This window comes from Tamandua tetradactyla, chromosome 16 (genome assembly GCF_023851605.1).
Source record: "Tamandua tetradactyla isolate mTamTet1 chromosome 16, mTamTet1.pri, whole genome shotgun sequence".
In the NCBI taxonomy this organism is placed as follows: Eukaryota; Metazoa; Chordata; class Mammalia; order Pilosa; family Myrmecophagidae; genus Tamandua; species Tamandua tetradactyla.
In genome coordinates this window covers 65,411,198-65,438,055 of record NC_135342.1, presented here as the reverse complement: position 1 = coordinate 65,438,055, position 26,858 = coordinate 65,411,198, and the positions used below count along the sequence as shown (strand labels likewise).

The 26,858-nt window shown below is 45.1% G+C and overlaps 1 protein-coding gene across 9 annotated transcripts in view; it reads right to left on the bottom strand.

Annotated features, from left to right (window-relative positions):
* Window positions 1-26,858, bottom strand: part of ZFHX3 (zinc finger homeobox 3) — a 1,060,470-nt gene that overhangs the window by 157,190 nt on the left and 876,422 nt on the right. For 8 of the 9 annotated variants that reach the window (XR_013163640.1, XM_077132887.1, XM_077132886.1 and 5 more), the window contains one exon: window positions 2,494-5,255. The exons of the other annotated variant lie outside the window; for it this stretch is intronic. Coding sequence is in view for 7 of the 8 variants with exons in the window: in XM_077132887.1 (XP_076989002.1) it covers window positions 2,494-5,209 (2,716 nt within the window). In the remaining variant the exon portion in view is untranslated. The remainder of the gene's footprint in view (window positions 1-2,493; window positions 5,256-26,858) is intronic. 9 annotated transcript variants of the gene reach the window in all.

Here is a 26,858-nt window from a genome sequence, read left to right as displayed (position 1 = left end):
TAAGAGTATATTTCCCAAAGACACATTTTCCATGCAGAGCCCAGAACTCTCCAATAGTGCCTACAGCCGTCTTCTAATAAATGACCCAAGGAAAAATTGGTAGAGCTGCAGCAAAGACAGAACTGAAGGTTGCCATTCTTTTCATTTGCAAATGTTAGTTTCTTCCATTGAGATTGTACAACTTAAATTACAAGTCTTTGGACACTTCCTATTGTACCTATGCCCACTCAAGCCTCCAGTATAAAGTATTTGTGGCTCTCACTACATCTGAACAGCTCTCATGGCCTAAGGAAGGCACAGGAGGTTTCCAGAAGCTCACCTCAGCTAACAAGAGTGATGATGCCGGAAATTCAAGGGCCCTTCTTGGCTGAGCTGGATGAAGTCCAAAGAAGGAAGATTTCTATTCTCTTTTTTTTTTTTTTTTTTTTTTTTTTAGACAGAGAGAAGGAAGGAAGGATAGAAGGAAGGAAGGAAGGAAGAAAGGGAAACATTTTTAAACATTTTCTTGTTTTATTGTATTCTGTTTCTCCGTTTTTGTTACATGGGCTGGGGCCGGGAATCGAACCGAGGTCCTCCGGCATAGCAGGCAAGCACTTTGCCCGCTGAGCCACCGCGGCCCACCCCCTCTATTCTCTTTTAAAAAATAAAATGAGGCTCCTCTGTGTGTGTCTAGAATACAGAGGTTCATTCTTAACTTTCATTTCTTTTGGATCTGCCACTGTGCCCAGTAAGTACATGGTATCCCTCGACTCACAAACACCTGGTGTAAAAGGAAAATGTTTCTCTATCTCTCAATTCAGGCTTTAGTTGGAACTATCCCTTTTCAAGGTAATGAAAAGTTCTCATTTTTGACCCAAAAGGAACCCATCTCTTTTCTGTGCTTTGATTTACTATATGATCTCCCTTTCCAAGATTTTAAGTTTCCAGACTAGAAAACCCCAATTCTTGTAGGCTTAAAAAAAAAAATTCTTACAGCACTGATGCCCATCTCTGATGTGGATGAGTCACTCTGGGACAAATTAAACAATGTATCCTTATGTGTGCATAGATTAACCAGTTGGCAAAAATCTTCATATCATTTGGTAATAAAGGCTCAGCAGGGAAAAGTTTCAAAGCAGAAAATACAATTAAAGTATCAAAGCAGAGGAAACAAATTAAAAGTTATGGAATAAATTCACCAGCAACCATTAGCACTAAAACATCACATAGATAAGGATTTGCAAACCAAAATAAAGGTGCATGATCACATATTGTTGCAGAAAACTTATTCCCATTTTGGGAGTGCAATATGGCATAATTCAGGCCACCATCTCTGGTCTCAAGAGGTTAGCAGGGGATAGGGAATGGAGAACGGGCGGGAAGGAGCAGTCACTGGGTGCAGGTGTGGACCCCCCCAATAGACTGGTGCTCATGAAGGCTGACTCAGAAGCTTTACTTGCTATATAGGCTCTTCCCAAAATGGGGTGATTCTTTCTCTGCAAAGACGCATGGTTTTCAGCATCCACACCGTATACTCTTGGTCCTATTCTAGATATGTTAAGCCAACTGGTAATACCTGATAGCCAGCCCACCTTTTCTAAAACGTGGGTCATGTTCCATGACAGTAAAGGCTCTATCAACAAGGCTCTAAGTGATATTGAAACTGAAATTCCTTTGATGTACAAATTGTACGATTCATCTGTGGTTCACTTATCACACCATTCATTACAGTATCCCTAGGGTGCTATAATTCCCAATTAATTCCCAACTATACTAATCACCACCACCTCATTCAATATAAGAAAGGAAACAGGCACATCCCCTTCACCGAAATCTCACAAATACACTGGAAAACAGTGAGAAACCCTCCGTGGGTTGTCCCCAACTCAGCAAAGAACACACTGTTGGTTGTCTGAATAAGGCACACTACAAATTCATCCTATCAAGGTGGTTCTCCTTATTTAAAAACTCAGCCACAGCTTCCTATAGGTGTCAATAAATATTTAACAGAACCCCAAAGTTTCAGATAATTATGGCAGTTTTTCAAACTGAGAAACAGAGAAAGAATGGGGACAGAAAGGAAGGGTGATCATAAGCCAAAACCGAGAGGAAGTATTCTTTTTTTTTTTTTTTTTTAACATGGGCAGGCACGGGGAATCGAACCCGGGTCCTCGGGCATGGCAGGCAAGCACTCTTACCTGCTGAGCCACCGTGGCCCGCCCAGCACTTTTTTTTTTAATCCTGGCTCTGCACACAGTTGATGTACAATCGTATCCCTGGTGAATGAATAAGATCCTTCACAGGCAAACAAGCGCCCAAGAGATCTTGAAAACTTTTTGATGGGATTTAGTAAATTGTTGGGACACTCAAGTTTACACAAAATAACTCCAGGAAAAGAAAAAAAAAAACAAACAAAAAAGTCAACCAAATCAACAGGACTGCCTATTCTCAAGTTTCCCCAGTTCAACTGATGTAATTTCATAAACCACCAAACAGACACGAAGCGAGCCTCACCTAGAGCCGGTGTCATGGCGGCCATGGGCGCCGCGGGATCCAGCTGGAATCCGCTCATCATAAACTGGGCATCCGAGGCGGCGCTGTCCATCTTCAGGTTGGGCAGGTTCATGTTCTGGGCCAGGTAGTACTGGTAAAGCTCCGCCTCGGCAGGGGAGGGCAAGCTGCTGAGGCCCAGGTGGCGGTTGTGTTGAATCTGGGTCATGTTCTGCTGCAACAGCATCATGTTGTGCATGTGCTTCTCACTGGTCATGTGAATGCGGAGGTTCCTTGCCACGTTGGTCTCGTAGTCGCACACCTCACACCGCCAGGTGGGCTTGGTTTTTGGTTTGGTGGGTGAGGGGGCTCCGCAGGAGCTGCTGATATTGGCCGCCGCTGCCGCCGCCGCTGCCGCCGCCGCCGCGGCTCCGGCCGTGTGGCTAAAGACTTGCTCCCCGCCTCCGTTTTGCAGGTTCTGCATGTTGTTGAGATGCTTGTCAGACTGCATGTGAATACTGAGGTTGCCTTTGGTCGTTGTGGAGTAGTTACACACCTCGCAGCGGAAAGGCTTATAACCACAGGTGTAGCTCTCGCCTCGGGCCAACCGGGGGTGGGGCTGCCCGCTTTTGCAATAGACGCAGGAGCCCCCCGGCTCCGGGTGCTTCTCCTTCATGTGCGCCTCCAGCGTCTGCTGGTACTTGTAGTGCCAGTTGCACTTGGGGCACTTGAGCGTCTTACACGAGTTGCGAGAGTGCATCATGGTCATGTGGCCGCCCAGCGAGCGGGAGGAGCCCAGGACCGTGTCGCACTTGGGGCACTCCACGCCACTCCCCGAGGCGCACTCCCCGCCGACCCCGAGCTCGCAGAGGGAGCCGGCGTGCTGGTGGTGGGAGACGAAGCTCCCGTCATCACCCTCAGTGCTTTCATTTGGTTCTGGTGCTGTGGCACTGTCTTTATTGGCACTTTCGTCGGCGAAGTCCAGCCTCCTGCCGCCCTCTGCCACACTGGCCCTGACGCCCTCACTGTTAAAGCTTAAACGATTCCTCCTGTTCGCACCATCAAAGACAACAAAGGAAGAAGCAGAATTAGAGCTAGTGGAAGCTGTGCCCCTCGACAGGGTCTGGAGCACATTAGGCATTAAGGGGGAGTTAGAAATGCTTTGGTTTGAGAGAGCAAGGTCCTTTTTGCTGCTACTACCTGCCGTGGCCCCAGACTCCTCAGGGAGCCTGTCCTCCAGTTCGTCATCCAACTCGCTTGGAAAGAGTCCTTTGCAACCCTCGTCCTCCTCTTCCTCTTCTTCCTCCTCTTCCTCCTCCTCCTCCTCCTCCACCTCCTCCTCCTCCTCCTCTTCCTCTTCCTCCACCTCCTCCTCGGCGGGCTCTGCCTTCTCGGAGAAGCAGTCCGGATCGCCCACTTCTTGCTTCTCTCCTTCGGCTGCCCCAGAGTCCTTGCCCTCCGAGGATTTGGTAGGACTGGGAGCCAGAGGCCCCAGGGGGACTGAGGTAACGGGGGTCTTCAGGACCGAGCTGGTGAGCCCGCCGAGGTTCAAGAGGGTGCCGGGGGCCAAGAGACCGGCCTGGGGCTGCTCGGGGCCAGGGGCAGGGCCGGCTGGGAGAGCCTCCTCCCCTTCCATCCGAATGCCACTGAATTTACCATAAAAACTGTGTCCGGGGCCTATGAGGTTAGCTGTGGAAACTAAAGGGTGCTGAAAGTTTTTGTTTTTTGGTTCCAGAAAACTCACGAGGGGCTCTTTGTCTTTGCCAATCCCTTGGATGATGGCGGAGATGTTCTTATTGCTAAGAATCTTCCGCTCGCCCTCGCTGAGGGTCATTCTGTGGTCGTGCACGGCGTGGGTGACAAAGGAGCGGACGTACCCGAAGGAGAGCTTGCACAAGAAGCACATCAGGATGGGCTTCCTCTTCCCGTAGAGCACGAAGCCGTCGAATCTGGACAGGTCCACATTGTTGGGGACATCTTTGGATACGCAGGAGCTTTTGGCAGAACCGTCGCTGTTCAGATAATCCTTGTTGCTTTTGTGTCGCACGTCGAAAACGCGGAAGCTGTGCAGGACGGGGCTGAGCCCCGTCAGGGCTGAGGTATTCGGGAAAGCCGGGTCGGGGCCCTCAAACCATTTCCCGAAGGATGAGGCTATGTGGAAAGTGTTGATGATCTGGGGGTAGACGGGTGCAGCACAGGAAGGGTCCCCCTGCTTGCCCCCCGCGGTGGGGAGAGAGTTCAGGAAGAGCGAAGGGAGGGCCCCGCTGCCACAGGCGCCCCCGCTTTGGGTCAACTGGCTCAGGCTCTCGACGATGTACGCCGAGCCGTCCGGCTGGTAGACTATCTCCCCAGCCAGGTTCTCCACATCGCTCTCCTCGTCCCCCTCCTCGCCGGTGTCGCTCCCGCTCTCCTCTCTCAGGGGCGGCGGGGGGCGCGCGCTGGGGCAGTGGTGCTCCATGTAGGTCTGCAAGCTGGCGAAGGAGGCCGAGCACTCATTGCAGCTGACCTCCTTGCCGGCGGGCTCGGCGGCAGGGCCGGCCGAGGGGGTGCTCTCCGCGAGGCACTCATTGAAGGGGGCCCTCAGGCCATCCAGGGGCCCGTGGCTCTCGCCTGCGGACTGCTCCATGCTACCGGGTGTGTCGGGGAGGTGGGTGCTGTTGAGTTCAGTCCATTGCTGGTGCTGAGGGATACCACACCCATTGTCCTTCCCCGAGACGACGGGCGAGTCACAGCCTTCCATGGTAAGGCCCGCGTGGAGCTTTCATTGCACCCAGTACGGATCGGACCTGAAGGGCGGAGGCAAGGGGAGAGGCGGGAGAGAGGGGAAAGAGAGAGAGAGAAAGGAAGAGGTTAGGAGGGTCGAGGCTAAGGTCCCCCACGGAGCATTCTAAGAGGCTTCTGTTCACACCCACAACACAGAGCCCGCGTCTTGGACGACAGGCCCAGGAAGCGGTCGAGACCCGACGGTCACCCCAAACCGTCCAACGTGCAGAGGGCAGGCAGTGCCCAGGGGCATCCCAGCCAGGATCCCTGGTGGAGCAGGGACCCGGAAAGGAAAAGGAGGAGAATCCCTCTTTGTCTTCAGACTGTCTGCTGCTTTACCCTGAAGACAGTTTCAGATTGCCGTCCTTTCTTTGCAAGCACAGCGTGAGAGCCGAGGCAGGGCGAGGAGTCACTGTGAAGAAGGAAGACAGCGGCGTGGCGCCAACCCCCGTCACGTTCACAGAAGTGCGTCCCTACCACCCACAGATGGTTGACAGCCAAAGTGGGCGCCGGCTGCCAGCCGTGTCTGTGGGCCAGGGGGGCCCCAGGGAGGGGCGAGAGGATGAAGACTTAGCCGCCCGCCAAAGATGGGTGGTAAACCTGGGCTGTCATATACTAACTGACTCAGTTAATGGAGACATCGTTGCAGTTGTTTTTAGAGACCACATTTCTAGTTTGAGAAGTTCAAAAAAGCGTCCGAGGACCGCAACGCCCAGGCGTTAAGCCTGCGGGCCTGGTGGTGCTGTGAGCCAAGGCCCCGGGAGTAGTTAAGCCTTCCACAGCAGGCCACTTGCCCCCTTCATCCTCTCCAGGTCTAGGAATCACCAGCTCCATTTTACAAGCAGTAAAACGGAGGGGCTAAATGTAGAAGCGAGGCCAATGCCAACCTGACCACAGTGAAAAAGAAAGAGAAGGCAAGTCTCTGAATTCCCATCTCCTCCCCCCTGACCAGAAAGGAGGCACTCTTGCCCAGGACTCAGCTGGTTTTGTACTAAAAATATGTGGGTGGAAAGGTAAGCCTGGTTTTTCTAGTAAGAGTCACCCAGCCTCTCCATCCACCAACTCCCCCTTCTACAGTATCTCTCTTGCCCCCATGTGCATCCGACCCCTTCCCCACTTGCTCCATGGTTTTCTCTATCAAGGATCTTAGCAGCTAGCCTGAGACAGCAGCTGGGCTTGGCGATTACCAATCCCTACCCCCCCCCCCTTTCCACACCTGCCTCTTAGTTATTAGTCGCTACCCAAGCAGCTGTCCTTTAGCCCTGGGGCTTTTCCGTTTCCGACTCCAAAGTGCTACTGAGCTGAATCTGCCCTCTGAGACCTTGTGTCCCTGAGGGGAAGGCATCAGATCGCCAGCGGCCACTCTGCTCCTGTGGCAACAACATCTCAGGGGCATTTTACTCCTTCCCCGCACTGCTCCTACAGGCAACTCAGCGCCTTGCATGGCCCTGATTGTTCGCCTGCAAATCCCAGATCCCCTCTTTCCCCTGCTCCTCCTTCCTGGAGAACACTTGGCTGCCTCCCCACCCACAATCTCATTCATACACAGTGGATGAAGGTTTTGGCTGGGTTCGGTCCCCCTCCCTCCCCCATCTACCCATTCTTTTTTCATTTTGTGATTCTTGACTGCAGAGTGAGCCAACAGCTCCCCCTCGGGAAAAGAGAGAGAAGGCAGGTTTACCAGAAGTCTCTGGAGAAATAACTTTTTGGAACACTGCATCACATTTTATTTAAAACACATACATAAATGTACACACTTACACCCATACGTCTCAGCTCATAACCTCAACTCTATGACCACAAAGTTCCACGTGCCTTAGAAAAGAAGTATTGATTTTAAACAGAAATGACTAAACTAAAGCAAACCAAACAGCGAATGCAACCAGGTTTCCTTGGACGGGTTAGCGACACAGGTGAGAATCGAGGGTGGCTCGTGTTAAGGATGTGCCTGATTGGCTGGATGGCACCTGATTGACAGCTGGGGCCAAAAAAGGTTGGCAGGCCTGAAGGGGCGGGAGGGTTAACAGCCCGATTGTAAAATCAATGTCATAAATGCTTGGTAAGTTACAGGAACATGCGGGAAGGGGAGGCCACGATTGATAAAGGAGAACAGCTTTGATGCTGCACCAGGGACTTGTTTATCGACAGCAAAGCCAATCTCCTCTCCAGCCTGGGCTGGGCCAGAGAAACCTGCAAGCGTTTACCAATTAATTGGTGGGCTTTTCCTGCTCTGGTCTTCTCTTCTTCCTCTTCCTCCTCCACAAATTATCCAGCTAAGGGGTTGGGGCTTTAAAAACTTGCCTCACTTTTGTTTTCTTTTCCAAAGCAGAAGGTGTCAAGAAAGGATGATACTGAGAATACCTCTGAAAGACACTGGTGATGCCAGGTGCATGAAAGGTAGCTTGAAGGAGCCCACTCTTTCACAGTGGGGACATGGTCCATCACCTTGCCGGCAGAAAAGAAGGACCCCCACATTGGGGTCCAAACTGCCCGTTCTGGGGTTCTTTCAAGTCACCCTGGCTGTGACAAAGGGAAGCTTTCACAACCCCACTCCTCCAAGTGTGTAGGCTCAGTCTCACCAGGAACTTGTTAGAAATTCAGATTTTCAGGCCCCACCCCCAGACACGTGGGATCAGAATCCGCAGCCTGGCCAGAACTCCTGGTGATTCCCATTAAAACACGAGCAATTCTGCTTTACAAACTCTTCACCAGAGTGCCAACTCAGCTGTACACGGCACCTGTACTGCTCGATAACTGGGGTGGGGATGTCAGTCTTTGGCTCCCACCAGTCTGAGGAAGACACAGGAATGGGATGGGCTGTAGGGGACCAGAATACAGCGATGAAGACAATTCTTAAATCTACCCACTCCTTCAGCTCAAGGAGCCTGGGGCATCCACCACTCTCCCACCCAGCCAGCCAGCTCTCTCACTCTGTTTATCAGCAGTCAATAAGAAAAAGGTAGTTCTTACTTAAGAAGGCAGAAGTCAACTCGGCAGGTCGATCAGCACTCTGTCTGTAAACATGGTTTCCCGTAAAATCAATGATCTTCAGTTATAGAGGGCAACCTGGGAGCCTAGTGATCCCCGCGCCTTCAGAGGCAGCCCCGACGGCCTGCATGAGCATACCTGTGCTCAGAACCTGTCTCCACGTCACCGGTCCTGCGCTCCCTCCAGGGTCAGCTCTCTCAACACAAGCTGCTTCTCTTCTGCCGTTCACACCCTGACAATCTCCCTAACCACTGCGCCATTCTACTCTGCCCTTTTCTACTCATGGGCCCAATGTTGTGCTCAAAATGGGCTGGACTTTTTTTGGTTTTTTTCTTCTTCTTCTGGTTTTCAGAATTCTGAATTTAATAGAGAGTATCTCTTCAGTGATTGAAGGGAAGATATGGGAGTGATCTTCTATCCCACCCACTCTGCTTTAACAGTTAAATCTGCCACTTGGGAAGTAATCTTATAGGAAAAGTTCCAGAATCTTCATCAAGAACCCTATCCACACACACTCACACACACACACACACACACACACACACACACACACTTGCTCCTCTCATCAGTTAGTTTCCTTGGAAACTACCTGCAAAGCCCACTGCATCTTTGCAAATATCAATCTCTAGTTTTCAAAGAGTGCTTAAAACTCTAAAACTCCACTCTGTTCTCCTGTTGTTCCTGACCAGCCTCATGCAATAGTCTTAAGGTCACCCATTTCCCTTTTTTAAAAAAACAACCAGAGTCTACAGGCTGGGAAGATCAAGTTTTATCATATCCCTTTCAAGGAAACAGGACTGGGTAAATGCAAGTTATGGGGCAGGGGTGGGGGAAAAGAGGAGGGGGCCTCTGCTGTTGTTCCAGCTCCTGGAGAATTAAACATGAACAGTCGCACTGTGTAATTTTAAATTGTTAATTAGCACAGGGTTAATTAGGCGGTCCTTTCACAAGAGGCTGTTTGGCAGGAAACCAAGAAAGGAAACAAGGGGGAAGGAAAGAAAAACAGAGAATAGAGACAGCAAGAAACTGTTGCCTCCGTTAATAACCCATGTGGCATCACCAGAGAGACTTACACCAGCAGGTTAGAGATACAAGTTTCTCCAGGTGCTCCCCTGCTCTGCTGGGAGAAGAACAAAGGTTCTGCCTTCCTAAAGGTGATGTGGCAATATGTATCAAAAGCCTAAAAAATGCATGTGTCCTTTAACTCGGCAATTTCTGCAGAGTTTCATATGTCCTTGTAAAAAAAAATCATTTTTTAAGGAAGGTATTTATAGGCTTGGGAAAATGTCCATATTAGATATTAAATGAGCACAGCATATATATGTATATATGCATATGAGAAATTTATATGAAAGTTTTAACAACGGTAATTTCTAGGGGATGAAGTTTTAGATGACTTCATTTACACCTTTGTGCCTTTATTTCCCACTGCTTTTTAAAATAAAAACCATCATAATGGGTTGGGCCATCATTCCCCAAGCTAGGCACAGGATATAGCACCACCCTGATCCTTATAACTATGCTATGAGATGGGTGCTATTTTTTATTCCCATTTTAAAGATGAGAAAGCTGAGATTCTCAGCTCAAGGTTAAGCAGTCAGTAAATGACAAAACCAAGCAGTCCATGCTCTTAGCCACTCTACTGTGCTTTTCTTTAGTGCCTATTCCTCAAAGAGAACTCAAAAGCTCCTACATCTTGCATTAGCACTCATCGTTTTGCACCCAGGGACTGCCCTAAGATCACATGATACAAGGGCTACTAGTGTAAGAGCCCTTAATTCACACAAGCTCCCCTTTTTCTTGCTTACAAGTAGTGGGGAGGAAAGTTCAAAGGGGACTTCTTTATTTGGATAGCTTCACGCAGAACAGAGGGGATTAAAGGGGTAGCAGAAGCTGTTTGCAAAGAACTGGACAGTAGGGACAATATCCTGCTTTTTAAGAAAGGAAGAAGGGCAGGTTCCAGAAACCAGAGATCAATAAATTCATTCATTCATTCAATATTCAATGAACATCTACTATGTGTCAGATGCTAGGGAATCTATGATAAACAGGTTTCCGCTTACATTCTTGTTGGGGAGAGAGACCACAACCAAATATGTATAATGTTAAGGGGTGAAAAGCACGCAGAAGAAATAAAAAGCAAGAGAAGGGGACAAAGTGGTGTGTGTACTTCATTTTGGATAAAGTAATGATATTAAATTTTAAAAGATACATAGTAGATTATATAATGCAAATTCCCCAAAGTTTTAGAGCAGATTCAACAGTTGCTGAATAAGCACATAGGGTAAAAATAAGTGGTGCTGAGGAACTAGCCATTGGCCTGAGGTTCAGTAGGGAAATCCACATGAAATAAACTGAAAAATAGCCTCACAAACAATGGCTGATATGAGAAATGCAATACTTTACTTTGATAAGGTATTCTCAAACTTATCATTCCTCTGTATCCAGAATGACAAAATATCTCTCAGAAGTCTGGTGGATTTTATAGCACGGTTAACACCCGGAGCCAAAGGGTCAACTTAGAGTTCAGTGCGTCTAGTGAGGTGTCATGGGCTCTGTCTTGTTCCTGTTAGGTTCCTTTAAATCAGCAATTTGAGGGATGAGTCAAAACCATACACATCAATTTGCAGAGTGCCTAAAGCTAAGGGGAATAACTAATATGCTAAATGGCAGAACCAAGACTGAAAAAGGTCTCAAGTTGGAACAAAAAGCACCGTCCAACAAGAGGAATAGGAAGTCCTGTATTTACGTTTAGGTGATCAGCGAAACCAGCAGAGGATTTCTTGCAAAAAAAAATATCCAGGGGGTTTACTGACTACAAATTCAGTGGAGGCCAAAAGCCTATGTGGTGGCAAAGGCGTCAGTGTGACCGCTGGCTACAGGATTACACTATACCTCTGGGAACTCAGCAGGTTATCAGTTCCATCATTTTCTCTGTTATGATACCCCCTTGAGAACTGCCTAAGAGGGACGATGACAAACTGGAACACTGTCAGGATGGCCAACCATGAACAGGAGTGTAGAAAAGAGATGCCCATTGCAAGGACAACCCACCTTCAACTATGGGAGACTGTCATGCAGAAGGAGGATTAGATAAGATTTCTATCCAGTGTCAGCTTTACCCAGGAATAATGAGTGGAATTTACAAGGAATTAGAATTCAGTTCAATATAAATGAAAATCTTTCTCAAGATTATCAAAGTTCCAAAATGGAACATTTATTCTATGAAATACTGAACTTCCAGGCTTCATGAAATGGGATTTTGCTTTGGCTTCCATTAGGCAGCCTCCCAGATCCTTTCAACGTGAAAATTCATTTCATTCCTACATTATCAATCAAGTTACTCAGCCTCCTTTGTGGTCCCCCAGCCTTTTGCAGGCAGTCTCACAATGAAATTCTGTGGTTATCACACTACTGTGATTATTTGTGGACTTGTCTGTCTCGGCCATAGAACGTTGGCAGTTTGAGAAATGGACATTGCTGCGTTCATCTCTGTATACTCAACATCTGAGAGGTAAAAGGTAATTAATAAAACTATGGGGAGAATTAAGGGGAGAAAGAATGATATTTCCGGAGGGAAAGGGATGAACCTGTAACGTACTGCTGTTCTTTTAGTTCCAGAAATGTCTGACATAACCATTCTTCATTCAATGGAACCAGGGCTCCTTGGAGAAAAGGGTAATTCTTGGACCAGAGCAGGGAGAACACAAGATGAGCCTGGAACATCTTCTTTAGCCCAAACATAAGAAGTCCTCAAAGAACAATGACAATGTGCCAAAAGGGCAGGAGCAGGTAGGAGGGGCTCCCACTAGCCAAATCTGGGACAATCTGAGCATGAAAATAAAATGAGATTAAAGGATTGCAACCCAATGAAGAAAATAAGAATTCATAATTCCACATTCTATGGATAAAGAAATAAATGTAGGAGAAGAGAAAGTTCTACCTCACATTAAAAATCAAGTGATACATGTAGGAGAAATTATGGAGTTGGAAAATCACCATTTGGTCATCAAGAAAATAAAACCCATCTATTAAGAATCAATGGACGCTAAAACTAGTGGATGAAAGTTTGAGTGGTAGCAAGATACTTACACAGTATCAAAATATCTCCCCATAAGATACTGATTAATGATAGAGGGAAAAACAGTAACTTTACAGTAGAGAAACCTGGCAGATACCACCTTAAACCAGGTAACCAAAGTTAACATCACCAGTAATGAGACAAATAGACAACATGTGCCTCCTGATAGCAGGTACCGAAAAGAACACAACATTCTGTTTGTGGGATTCCTGCCAAAATTGCAAAATCTGAATCTAATCATAAGGGAACATCAGAACAAATTGAGGGACACTCTACAGAATGTCCTCTACTCTTCAAAAATGTATCATCAAATAAATACTGAAGAAAATTTTCCATTGAAGGAGATGAAAGGAATGTAACATATATAACCTAGGGTTTTCTTTTCCTATAAAGGATACAATTGGGACAACAGGCAAAATCTAAATAAGGTTTGTTCAATGACTAATAGTAGTATTAGTTTAAATTTTCCAATTTTGATGACTGCAGTATGATTATAAGAGAATGTCCTCTTTTTATAAGAGATACCAAAGTATTTAAATGCAAAGGGCCATAATGTCTCAACTTACTCTCATGGGGCTTAGGAAAAAAAATGTGTGCATTGTGTATGTGCATGAGAGAGAGAAAAAAATATTAACAAATGGGGAGCCTGGGTAAAGGATACATGAGAATTATTTGTTCTATCTGAAAGTATGTCAAAATACAAAGTTAAAAAAAATGTCTGGTATAAAAAGCCTACATACCGAACCTTCAAAAAATACACATGGGCAGCTGACTCACCCTGACACACGTCCTTACCTTCACATGAAATTCATTCCTGGCACACGTCATAAAGAAGGGATGCTGCAAATCTAACCGGGAGGTACAGACAGACAAGAACAGGAAACTGGGCTTCCTTCCTCCAGCTGAGCAGCTTCCAGTTGGAGAAGACAAACAAATGACCATTGCACCTTGGGCAGTCTTTCAAGTGAATTCCACACCAAAAGACCCAAGACACCCATGATCCTGACAGACTCTCCTAGCTCAGTGGAAAGCAGTTCTAAATTCAATGTGCACTCCCAATGGGAGCCGCCAAAAGGAAGAACTCTGTCACCTTATAGAGGATAGGCATTGCTAAATCCAGATTAAAACACACGAGAGAGAAAAATACACAATAGTGCATATATTAACCCACCTCCACAGGGGACAAAAACAACCCAAAGGCAACCCAGATTCTAAGATTAAGCAGAAACCTCATTCAAGGGGCAAATAAATAATAGCCCCATATGTTTAGTTTGGAATCCACCAAAAAACCGTCTCCATTCTATTTGGTGTTTTATACGTAACAATACTTGTAATATTGCTGCTGCATATAACTCGATGAGGGTTAAGCCATCAAAGGTGAGATGCCTTCAGCTTGGTAGCAATTTCCTCGCAGCCTTAAGAATTATTTTGTAACTCAGATAAGGTCAGAGAACACATGCTTAAACAGGCCCCTTGTGCTACAGAAGATCCACTGCCCAGAAGGCCCAAAGAATCATCCAAGCCCTGGGCTTCACATTTGCTAATAAGTGCATCTGTGCTATTTCCAGCATAAACATAAATCAGCCTAGAAGTGAAAACTGCTAGCTCAGTCCATTCTGCAGGGAATCCACAACCACCTCAATATTCTGGTTACAGTGGACTCATGGAGAAAGAAGAAGGGAGACTCAAAAACAGAAGCAGAGCTAGGTTTAGGAACTCACACTGTGGGTGCTAGAAGACATGAGCTGGTATTTAGAGGAGTATCTTTAAATACAAAAACAGATACACTCACAGTTCAATAACTATCAAACCCATGAAGAAATAATAAAAAGCAAGACTATCTAGCTATTTCTTATTTATGCTCAGCGTTGCCCCCCCCCCCGAAAAAAAAAAAGTTTGGGAAATTTTAACCAGCTATTTGAGTATTTATATCCCAACCCTTCAGTGCCCACCCAGCAGCACATGCTAGACCTTCTGCCATATCCCAAGGACAGAAGACCAGCATGCTCTGCACATCAAGAGACTGGATGGTTCTCTCCCGAGCTGGATTTCATCCTTAGAAAGCACAGATTATCCTCCCAGATTTGCAGCAGCAAATCCTTTCACCACAGTACCCTCCAACATCCAGCCATCCCTCCTAGCTGGCAGTTGCAAAGACCACACACCCCACTTTCACCCACTGGCACCCTCTCGGCTAAACTGGACACCTTCCTACACCACCTGGAACCAACTTAAATGCTGCCTTTCCAGCACCCAAAACTTTTTCATCTCCCCGTTTCCTCCAAAACCTCCTCAAGCAATCCCAGTCTCAAACCACCGTGCTTGTATGGGGCTGCAGAGAGCAAAAGCTTGTAAATGATGTAAGAACACACCATCTGGTTCATTACGGTTTCAATCTGGCATCTCACGATGCTAAATTTATTTTAAATAACGCCTCCTGATTAAAGTAGAATGAGTTTATTATAAAAATTTGGATAAGTACAGAAAGATGCAAAAACTAAAAGAAAAATCACCTCCAGCCAGACAGTGACTGGTAGATGATTTTTCAGGCTATTTCCTCTATATGTCTATAGTGACAGATATTCTTTATCAACCTTGAATCAAACTGCAACTTGTATGGCCTGCCCTTTTAACTTAATTTAGCATGAAAGTTTTCCCATAACATTAAATATTCTTCAAAAGCAAAATTTAATAGCTGTGTAGACCTATGGACAGTGCATAATTTCACCAAATGCTATTACTAAACATTTAGGCAATTTCCAATGTATTGCTGTTAGTGCTACAATAAATGCCCATAAATCCTGGTGCACACATCACAAAATAACTAATAATAAAAATAAGTAGCAGCTCCATTACTGCCCACTTATTAGGGCCAGGCATGTTTTAAGCCCTACGTTTAGATACATTATTTCATCTCATCTTATAACAACCCATTTTACAGATAAGAAATTGAAGCTTTGAGGGCATAAGCACCTTGCACAAGTCACATAACAGCTAAGTCAGCTTTGGAAATTGGATGAGCCTCTCTTTATGAATCTAAAATCTAGGTCCTTACCTGCATCTCGATTTTCTGGAATCACGTTTCTGGAAGTGAAATTTCTGGCTCAAAAGCTAGGAACATTTAAGGCTTTCTGACATGTACCAAACTGTCCCCTGGGAAAGACCTCCCATCAGCAAATGAGTATCAACAGTGGGTAATATTTCATTTAAACAAAAGTTGTTAATTTGGCAAGCAAGAAATGGCATCTCATGCTTACTTACTTATTTACTTACCTACTTTATTTGGAAGGGAGATAGAACACATCCATAGTTATATATATATATAACTTCTTTGGTGATAGTATCTATCATTTTCCCGTATTTTTATTATTTAGATGATTATCTGTTTCTGCCCCTCCCCATTTGTAGGGTAAGGTGATTTGTCTTAGTTTCCCAGTAAGTGTTCATTTAGGTCCCTGATTCACACCCCTGGCTGCAAGCTAGACTTACCCAAGGACCTTATTAAGAAAAGTCCTGATAACCAGGCTGCATTCCAGATTAATTGAATCAGATTCTTTTAGAAAGCATGGAATAACCCAGCTATCAGTAATTTTGAAAACTCCCCCAGGTTACTGCAGTGTGCAATCAAAACTGAGAATCACTTTACAGGTTAAGTCTAAATCAGTAGATTTCAACTTGAGGCATCTGTTCATTTTAAGACGCACACACGAAAAAATCTTAAATTTTAGGTTGTTATATAAATTTTCTAGTTGTAACTTATAACCCAAGCTAAGTGCTAACGTTTTTAATGAAATGTCATCCATAAACATCTAGCAAAAATTTATATTTCTTTTGTGAAATGCCTGTTATTCCTATGGGCGGGGGGGGTGGGGCGGCAGCATCCTTTCCTTAGTGGTTAATAAGAGGGATTTATGGATTTTATTGGTGTTCCCTCCCTCTTGGCTCCCTACCATATTCCACTACCCCATAAGCTCCTACAGGCTAGTTAGACTCATCTGCATCACAGCTTCAGGTCTGTCCTGTCCTTCCTTTGGATCTCACCACCTTCAAACAAGGGGACTCTGCCCACTACTTCATTTCTTCAACACCAATTTTTCTAAACTCAAGCGAGTTCCTCCTCCTTTATGTGATTACAGAAGGCTATAATGCCTCAACAGTTGTCAAAATTTGCTGTTCATCGGAAGCAACTGTGAGTCTTAGCAAAATACACACAGATATCCAGGTCCCACTCAGAACTAATTGGGGGGGAGGGGGCAGGCGCCTGCCTCAGCTGGGTTAGATGACTCTAAGGCTCTCTGGCTCCAAGAGTTGGCCTTCTCTTTAAGGTCACCAACGCCCTCCTAGTCATATTCAATGGTTGTCCTCTTCTACTTTCATATTCTTTGACCTCCCCCGTGTTCAAAACTGCCGACCATCACCCTTTGAAATCTTCTCCCACTTTGCTTCTCTGGCACACTTTCCTGGCTTTCCTTCTACCTCTCTAATCTCTACAACATCTGCCCTTCTTCCCATCCTTATGGCTCTCCAGGGATGTGTTTTTCTACTGGCTCAATACATTTCTCTATCATTTTAACTCATAAAAATCTCTCCTCTCTGTTCTTCTATAGCACTTAATAATCACACTTTTATTCCTATGGCTCTCTGGGCTTATCTTTATTCATCGACTACCTTAACTACTTCTGTACTACTGAAATTATTCATAGATTCCCAAAATAAAAACTGCCACTCCTGACTTAGCACTTGATTACGAGTCTCATTCTTTCAGCAGACCATACAATGTCTGTAAGTGGCCGGCCTTCCATCACTCAAATCTCAACACTGCTCAACATGTCCAAAACGAACTGCCCTTCAGTGGCTGCCCTGGTCTCTTCAGATGGAACTCGTGGTACCATCTTTGAGGTCAGAAAACAAGAAGGAAAAATCAGCCTAGCCTTCCAAATGTCTTATTCCTCAGGTACCTCCTCCATCCAATAACCAGCTGCCAAATATGCAAACTTAAACTCTCTAGACCAATTTCAAAGCACTCTAGAATCTGCCCCACACTACTATTCATTCATTCCTCTTACTTCCTTTCAACGACAAGGGTCTTCTCATTTGCTCCCTATTCTTATACATTCTCACCTCTGTTCCTGTAGCCCCAGGTCCTTTGGATGTCCTTTTTCTTCCCCAACTGTTACCCTAACCTTGGCCATCCTTTAAGAAGCACAAGCTCAAGTTCCAGGTAGGCAATAAAATTCTCTCCTATCACCCAAGCCCACAAAAATCTCTCTTTTCTCTATATTCCGAATCATCACCATACTATTCTAAAACAATTTCTCCTTATTTCACCTTGTTTGTTATCTTCAGAACTTGACTATAAGCTACTTGAGAGCAAAAAACATCTTGTATTTCTATTTATCTCCTAGCATAGTACTAAGCATGTAGTATGGACTAAAAACTTGATTAATGGCATATTTCTTCTCCCTGGGAGACATCTTAGCATCAGCAGGAGTATGTTGATCACAACATTATATAATTAATCACGGAAGAACCAATAATGGAACTCTGTTCCACTCAAGTGTTTTTCAAGTATTTCAGTGTTTTGTAGTTTATAGCATTCCATTTATTATTTCCTATCCCCAAACTACCAAAGGCCTGAAGTCCACCTTAAACAGTATAATCAATAAAACAGAAATACAGGAAGCCAAATAAAAATACAATTCTGTTTAGGGGGAGGGGAGGGATCAGGCGTGGACTACATACAAGTGAACTACGGTTTCTGTCTCTTAGAAAAGGCCATCAGAACCCCATTGACTAGTTTGACAAGATGATGAGTCAACCTGGGTTTCTGAATTCTTACTCAGTAGCTCTGAATCAGCAGACCCTTTCTTTTAAATAGCATAAGTAAATGCTGTGGTGCAAGGCTGCACAAACCCAGAAGAACTGGACTTGGGCACACTCTGTTGTTTGCACTTGCGGTTTTGGGAATGCAGCAGGTAGAAGCAGCCACTGGCTTCAGCTTTCTTTTATATAGATCTGATCTACATGATACAAACAAATGATGCTCAATGTTCCAGCTGCTTTTATCTGGCTCTGTAGCAGCTGCCTCCACCTTTACCACCTAGATAATCCCATACAATTTCCCCAGATAGAGGCAATGTGCACTTGTCAATAACTCTACCAACTGGTATTCGGGGGGGGGGGGGGGGGGGGAGAGCCCAGTAAGGCTGAGGCGAAGGGTGGCCTTCAGCAAAGGGAAGTCTCCCTCAGCGGGCATCACCAGAATGACTCTGAAAAATGAGTGTTTTCCTCTCAGCAGGAAGAAAAGCACACGGTGGGCTCACCATCAGCAGCTCACTCTGGCAAAAGGTTCTGGAACTGGCACAAGGACAAAACAAACAAGGGTTGCCCTTCAAAGTCTCATTAATAGGGCAACACACACACACAGTGCTTCTCACTAGCACAAGCACAGCAAGTTCTTCAGATCTTCCTTGGCTCATTAGTCTATACAGCTTTTCAAGCAGCAGGGAGCAAGACAGACCACTAGCAGGAATGGAAGCTGGAAGGCCCAGCCACTGGCAAGGGCTTGAAGAAGGGAGAGGGGATCACCACCTGTAAGTCCAAACACACACCCAGGGTCTTCAATGTGCCTTACACCATACCACACCACCCCCAACTTCCTAAGATACATTATAGACAGCAATTCCATCACACATTTCCCTCCCAAATAGCTCCTTCACTAACTGAAGACTTGAGAAACATAATTCATATCTGGTGTCCTCAAATCACAGAGGCCTTTTTATGCAAAGTGGAACAGTGGTAGCAAACACCACCAGGCCTGGAGGGCTTCTAGAGAGATTTAAGGGGCCATGGATTATTTGTACTCAGTTGTACTTGGCACATGTTTGAAAGGCTTCCAAATTCCAAAACCCAAAACCCAATTGGGTGGGTGAGTGGGTAGAGGAAATGAAACTTAATTATGCGTCCTGTTCATCACCACCCCTTCCCCAACACACATGGTAATTACAAAGCCCATTACTTGCATTGTTGCTTTTAATCAAGAAAAATATATTGAGACACATTTGCCATTGGCCACTTCAAAGAGCTGCCCTGGTGATTAGGCAAGCAACAAAGGAAATTTTCTTCTTAAAGGGTAAGGATCCAAGAGTTCACACTTCCTTAACCTTCCAGACGCCACCCAAAAAACCAAGTGACTGTGGGTAACAACTACACCCTCACAAGCTCAGCAAAATGGCACAGATGGTCTCTCTCTTCTGGCTGCTCCGAATGCTACTTTTGGGTCAACAGCTGCTATGAGGAATCACCAAGGCCACATTAAATAGTACTTGGATTAATTATACTTGCAAGTCTCTTATCTAAGCACTGCTAAGACCGAACAATTCAGTTTGGGAATGAGTGTGGTTACATATTTGTCCTTAATGGCTTCCTGAACACCCTGGTTAGGTCTCATCCCGGGAGGGGAATTGCCAGTTCAAGTCATAAAATGTGATCAATGTAGATCAAGACCCTGCTAAGTGTCTAGGATGAGAGAGGAGAAACGAATGCATGCAAACACACAAACATATGAAATATGCATGTTCATATAAAGAACTCCAGCTCCTGTCTTGAAACAGCACCTTCTTTTGCCCCAGGACCACCACTCATCACACTAAAATTTTGGCGAGCAGTCCTAATCTTGGACAGCTCCAGAAAGAGTAAAAGGTTTTAGAAACATGTTCTGCAGCTCCAAAAGATTCCTGCCTTTAGTCATGCTAATATTGGGGGACCTGGCCAGTTAATGGGGCTAATTTCCTTTGCCTTGATAGTATAGAGACTATCAAGGTATATTAGTCTTGGTTTTAAGCCCCTGCGCATAAACAAAGTCCATCTGAAAACTCGGTAGCTGGTCTAATGATTTTTATTCATTCATGCAACATATATTTATTGAGTGCCTACAATATACACAGCATCCCTCCTATCAATATCAGCTCCTACAGGCTCACTCTCTATAGAGTCCAGGCATGCAAAATAAGAGCCTGGAAGGAGTAATCAAGGCACCCGTAGGAATGACTTGGCACTTCACATAGCTACTGGGATTAACTACAATCAACACAATTATCTAGATTATTACTCCCCCCATTCCAAAGGCTTCCTACTTTAATGTTAGAATCTGTCCTGTACACTAGACATGGTCAGTGATGATGTCTGTCATCCACTACATTTAAAATGTGGCTCAACTATTGCAACAAAGGATTTGGCAAGTTAAGCAATTGCCTAAGACACTATGGTGCTGGGAAATACTTCGGGTTCAACACTTGGGTTCATGTCTAAAACGTCCTCTAGACATACAAATCCCTCCCTGGGATCTCATCCTCAATTCACACATGAATCATCAACTATTAGGGATGCTTGAGACTGACCACTTCCTGACAGTATAGGATCTGTTTCCCTTGGATGAAGAGCATGCTGTCCCTCAAATACCTATGAGAAATTCTTGCCTGCCAGGTTCAATTCCTGGTGCCGGCCCATGTAAGAAAAAAAATACGAGAAATGGCCTGAACCACCAAACTGGCCAACAGGAACATTTCTTCTCCCTTGACATTGTCAAATTGACAGGAGATGAAGTGATTTCATTTTATTGGCTTCTCTTAGGTTACCTAACAGGTTTCTCACATGCTCACCTGCCTTTGGAACTCCCCCTCCTGGTTTCTTTGCTTTTAGTTCCTCTTTAGGCAAGGTCCTGTGCCTTTGCAGGCTACACACACATAAGAGGCAGAGTGGCCTGGAAGCAGTGTCTAACCGCCCCAAATCTTATCAGGAGGTGCTGGGAGGTGGTAAGTCCACACATCCGCTACATGCCACGAGGAGGTGGCTTGGCCAGAAAATGTTCTTTATAAAGACTCATGTTCATGAAAGGGTACAGGGAATTTAGAGAAATAGGCAGAAAAAGGTCCTGTTCTCAACAGGCTTATAACTGAAGCACAAAGCCCAGGAATAAAAATGAACCAGCTCTGGGAAGCCTATTCAACTACTCTAATTTGCCTTCGAGTTGTCCCCTCGACCACCTGGTGCCATCACAGGTCAAAGGGAGAAGTCATTGTACACACAGGCCAACAGGAGAAGCAGGGATTTCTTTAACTCATTTGGTGTTAACTGTGGAGTCTGGAGAAAGAAAAGCAAAAAGTCACACCAGTATGTGCTCATGATACAGAAATTCTCCTGACCCCAGAAGTAGGGCAGAAAAATCTATGCAAAACTTCAATCCATCCACACATAAGAAGGGAAGGGGAAAGGCTACTCAGGGGAAGTGAGGGAAAAAAGAAAGAAAGAGAAAAGGATTTTCTTTTCTTTTCTTTTATTAAGGGAATCTTTCCTAAGCATTCACTACCCAGCCCTTTCTGCCTCCGGGATGGAAAGTGTTACTCAGCTGCAAGGCCTCTTGCTAATTGCGGGTTTTTATTTTTATTTCCTATTACCCTCTCGCACGCCTGATGAGATTATTTTACCGGAACTGACACAGCTGGAAGCAGCAGGCATACATGGAGCCTCTGAGGAGGTGATGCAATTTCATTTTCATTGATCAGAAATCAGCAGGGCAGTAAGTGATGGGAAATTCCATTAGAAGAAAACTTGCAAGCCATGAGCCTCAACTTCCTCGCCACACCCAAGACCCCCAGAGGTCTTGCCTTTCTCTGAACTAGGACCACACTGAGCTGGAACCTGGAAGAAGTACTCTCTTCAAAAGGACAACGAAAGTAAACTATAGCCCCACTGCTGGCTTAGAAGAGCATCTGGCTAGTGGGGATGCAGGAGAGGAACATCCATGAGACTCCTGGGACCAACAAAGGCATTCCAGCTCTTCTCTGTAGATGACAGAATAGCATCCAGGGACCCAGAATCACACACAAACCATAGCCCCTCCAAACCAAGCCCCTTTCCAAGTGCCAACAAACAAGAGAAGGCCACTAAGCAACCATGCGTAGACATGTTACTAAAGACACCTAACATATATTGAGTGCTATGTGTGCCAGGAGCTCGCCTAACCCTTCAGGAGAAGTGTGTTTCTCTCTTCCACACAGACAAGACAGAGCACAGGGAGGTAAGTGAGGGAGCCAGGTGGTAGCAATGTCTCACTATGGGTGAGCACCCACTCTCTCCAACAGCAAAGGAAGGCTGAGAGTCAACAAGAGTTGGTTCACTCACACCTATCATTTAAAGGAAAGATGGAGCACCTCGGATGCTCTAGACTATTTTTTCCCAGATACACTTTTTCCCACATCCATCATACTCAAAAAACAAAAATGATGCTCCTTGTGTCCAAGGCTGGAACAAGTGATGAACTTCTCTTCTGAATGCCTAGAATGGCTACTATCTTAGCAGTTAAAACACGCCCCCAACTGTCTTCCCAGCAAATACTGCTTCATCAAAGGCCTGTCGTGGGGGCGGTGGGGAGGGGGGAGGCAGCAAGGAGCTATTCAAGAGAATAAGTTATACAAAGAAAGCTTTGCCAGTGAGATGGCTCAGCAGATCTCCATTGTCTGTTTTGCCAAACAAAATATCAAACAAGAACCACCAGGCCACAGTTAGATAATTAATACAACTCCAAGCAACTCCCCACTAGTGAAGTGGAAAATGTTTAAAGCATCACTGAAAGCAGTATGCTAAACCCAAATTCATCAGTAAGCTTTCAGTGAGCACCATATTTATGGGCTCAAGAAAGCAAAAGATACCTGAGAGTCTGACTCAGGCCTCAATGAACTTGCAGACTACATAAAAATCACACACGAATACCTAGCACCCAGTGATTTCTTTATACTGCTTATAAGAATAAACAAATCAACACCTGAGCATAAACTGAAGCAAAAAAAAGAGAAAGAAAAAAGGGGAGGGGGACAATTTGAGCCAGAAATGAATTTGAAAGTGCATCCACTTGTCACTTACGTTATCAGGCCATAAACTTGGCTCTACATTTTCTAGACGTCAAGAAGAAAACCAAGCAATGCTGTCAGGTACAGGAATTACAATGCCCAGTAGAAAAAGAACAAACCAATGGCTAAGGAATATTTAGCACTAATAATTTCTCAATAGCCAAAACCAGGATAAGACAGGAAGCAAGCAGTGCCTACACCTCAAACACCTGATCTCCATGGGGAGGTAAATAATGAGACTGCCCAAACTTAAGAGTGTCTAGTCTTACTGCCTCCTTTAATGACAAAAAGAATGACCCCAGAGGGTGGTGATGGTTTGACCAACGTCAGATGCGCTGGTTAGAGGCAAAACTAGGAAAAGGACCTGGGCGTCTCCACTCATCATACCACAAAGAGAAACTACTCATTACTGTCCTTCAAAAGCCAGGGGTTGGAGGGTGGGAGGAGGTATTTGTGCATACACAGAGGTAGGAAGTAGGGGAATGTTCTAGATTAAAGGGGACCTAAGGACCAAACAGTTACATGCACTGTATGGACCTCATTTGTATCCCAATTCTATCAAACCAAATTTAAAAGGCAATTTAGGGCACAACCAGAGAAGTCTATATAGGGGTTTGGGATTAGATAATACTAAGAATTCGTTCACTGTATTAGATGATAATGATCTCAGGCTTCATAAGAAAAGAAGGATGCATCATGATATCTTTGCAAAACACTAATTATTGCTAAATTTAAGTAAGGGGGTATGGGAGGGTTTGTTATATTCATTGCTCTTTTTTTTTTAATAATTTGGTTTTTTTCTTTAAAAGTTCCTATTAGCTTTCAGAGGTATCTTCTGAAAGAAGAATAGCACTGGCCAAAGCCAACCTACTCAGCCTTGGGTTGCCACATTCATGGCTAGCCAACCCCCCCCGCCCTTTTTTTTTCCAAAGAAATTCAGGTTCTCCTTTCTTTGGAAGAGCTTTCATAGCTATCTCTAAAGCCCACTTGTAAACATCACAACCTATGATTCTCACCCCTTGCCCTACCCTTACAAGGTACCAAGTGCCACCTCACTGCTAATTCCGGATACAGCAGAAGAGAAGATACTTTCCATAGTACCATCAACATTAAACCAAGAGCACAGTCACACCCAGGACCCACTGCCCAAAGTACAAATAACAATGCTCCTGTAATTTATAAGATGCTTTATATGTTTTCAAACAGTATTCATTCCTCATTTGATGTCCAACCATCTCATCAAGTAAACAGAATGGGAATCATGATTCAAATTTTACAGGTTTAAGAAAAATTCATTGAAACAGTGACTACTATGAACCACTCTTTCCTAAGGTCACAAAGTCGGTTAGCAGCAAAGTGGGGATCAGGCCTCAGGCTCTGGATTTCTCCTCCAGGGTTCTTTTCTCTAGAAAGACATCATTTCCTGAAAGAAAGTCACCAACTCCCAGAAAAACAGGAAGGGTAAAGACAGAAACTGACTGGCTTCATGCAGAAAGCTCAAAACTTCCAAATTCTTCAACAACACATTTCATCTTCCAAAAAGAAAAAAAAAAAAAAAATATATATATATATATATATATATATGTGAATGCATCAAAGATTCTAAAAAGATATTTCATAGATCACACCTAAAAAGCAAAGTAGGGTTATAAATAACATCAACTATCTTGTTGCTCCACACTGCCAAGAACCTTGATGGGAGGACATTAAGTCATCAATTTTTACACAGATTAGAGTGTTGCAGGGGCTGGAAAAGAGGTCTGGAAAAAGCACCAAATGCTGACCCCACACACACATACAAACACATACACACACACACACACACACACACTAACCAAACAGCAGATCACAACTCCCTCTAAAACACCCTCTACTACACAGATGGCATTACCACCCAAAACGGTCTGAGCAAGCAGCTCCAGAAGCTATCTGTAAAAGAAGAAAGTAAATAAGCTGCCAATGTATAAGAGCTACTCATGAATAAAAAAGCCGAACTTAGAAGAGCCGGGGTCAACAGAGAGTTCAAGTTAAGACCAGTGGGGCAACTCCAAGGGTAATTTTGGTATTACACTGCAACATGACCTAATCAAAGTGTACTTATCAACACCAAACCAAAAAGAGGGAAACAGGCTTCATTCCCATCATGAAAATTGTTTACCCTTTGGGTGTGAGCAACCTCTCTGGTCTGTCCTCTGCCATCAAGGTAGAGCCCTCTGAGACACCGTGTATCATGAAGGAGAACAATGGAACTTACTATTTGACTTAGTAACCACGGATCACCCTCTGAGTCTAACCAATTGAAGTGAATGACCTTTTTAGGGAGTATATTGAGTATTATGCTCGAAATAAAACTAAATTAAGTGTCTCAGTAGGACCCTAAGTAGTCTGGGGAGAGGCAGGGTGAGGAGTGGAAATGGAAGTCCAGAACACAAGACAGTGACCAGGACTCCTTGTCTTCCCTATTGGAGGGAGGGTGACCCTCTAAGGCATGGTCAGAAGGAAAGGCCTGCTTAAGCCAGGGCCATGTGCACTCTCCACTCACGTGCAGATTGGTCTCATCAGCTTCTTGGCAAGTCAGAGAAGACCCATCATTATTCCCAGGGCCCTTTCCTCTTTCTGCATAAATCCATGTACTAACTGCAGGCTCAGCCCTGCCTGTCGGACAGAAGGCCCTGCTCATCAAGGTCATGTCTTGCCATTGCTCCCACAGCCTCCCTAAACCCCCCGCCCCTATCTTGCTGCCCAGATTCTTTGGCTTGATTTCCTGATTATTTCTTTATGGGCCCCTGTCCATTCTCAGCCCATGGGTAAGAATTCCCTACAGTACAATCCCATTGCCTAAACTGCATGCGCTTTCTCAAGCCTCAATCTGCTGCCCTAACCTTAATCACGCACTTGCTTGGGATAAGCTTCGACTCCTGGCCCCTTCTGTATAGTCATAAGGGACAAGGAAGCCACAGTCTGCAACTTGGCAAGAGGGGCAGGAAGGTGGCAGCTGCCAAAGCAATTCACCCTCCTCCTGGGACTACTGCTGCCTCCTCCTGCACCTCCTCTTCTCTCCAGTTGCTACATGAAACTCGTACTTTCCAACCTGATTCGTGAGATATGGTAGCTGGGTTCTCGTTAGAGGTCAGTGTCACTCTGGTTGAAAAGCACCTGCGTTATTGCATCTGCAATGTTAAGAACCTATGAGTAAAACTGGGTCAAGGGGTTAAGCCTCTGGACATGGTATGCAAGCTCACCCCGAGATTTCCGCAGAAGAATTATGAAAAATAAATTCCATATAGTCACATTTCAAATCTTACACATTAATAAAGAAAACAAAAAAAACAGCAATTAAGGAGGAAAAAACAACACCACAGAAAGCCAACACCACCCCCACACCCCCACATACACAACAGGACCACTCCCTACTGCTGACAAGATCTTCTCCAAAAAAAGGTTGTGGATGAAAGTCACTTAATTCTACGTCACCTCTACATGACAGGGTCTAGTCTACTGGCATGGTCCAGGGGCTGGTCCCCAGTTGTTCTTTTAGAGCGGTCTGCCCTCTTTCCCTTTGCTGCATTAGGAGAAAAGAGGAATCTAAATATTAACCAGACCAGAAACAGGGCAATTCAGTGAGGGTGATATCATCTAAGGTGGCACCA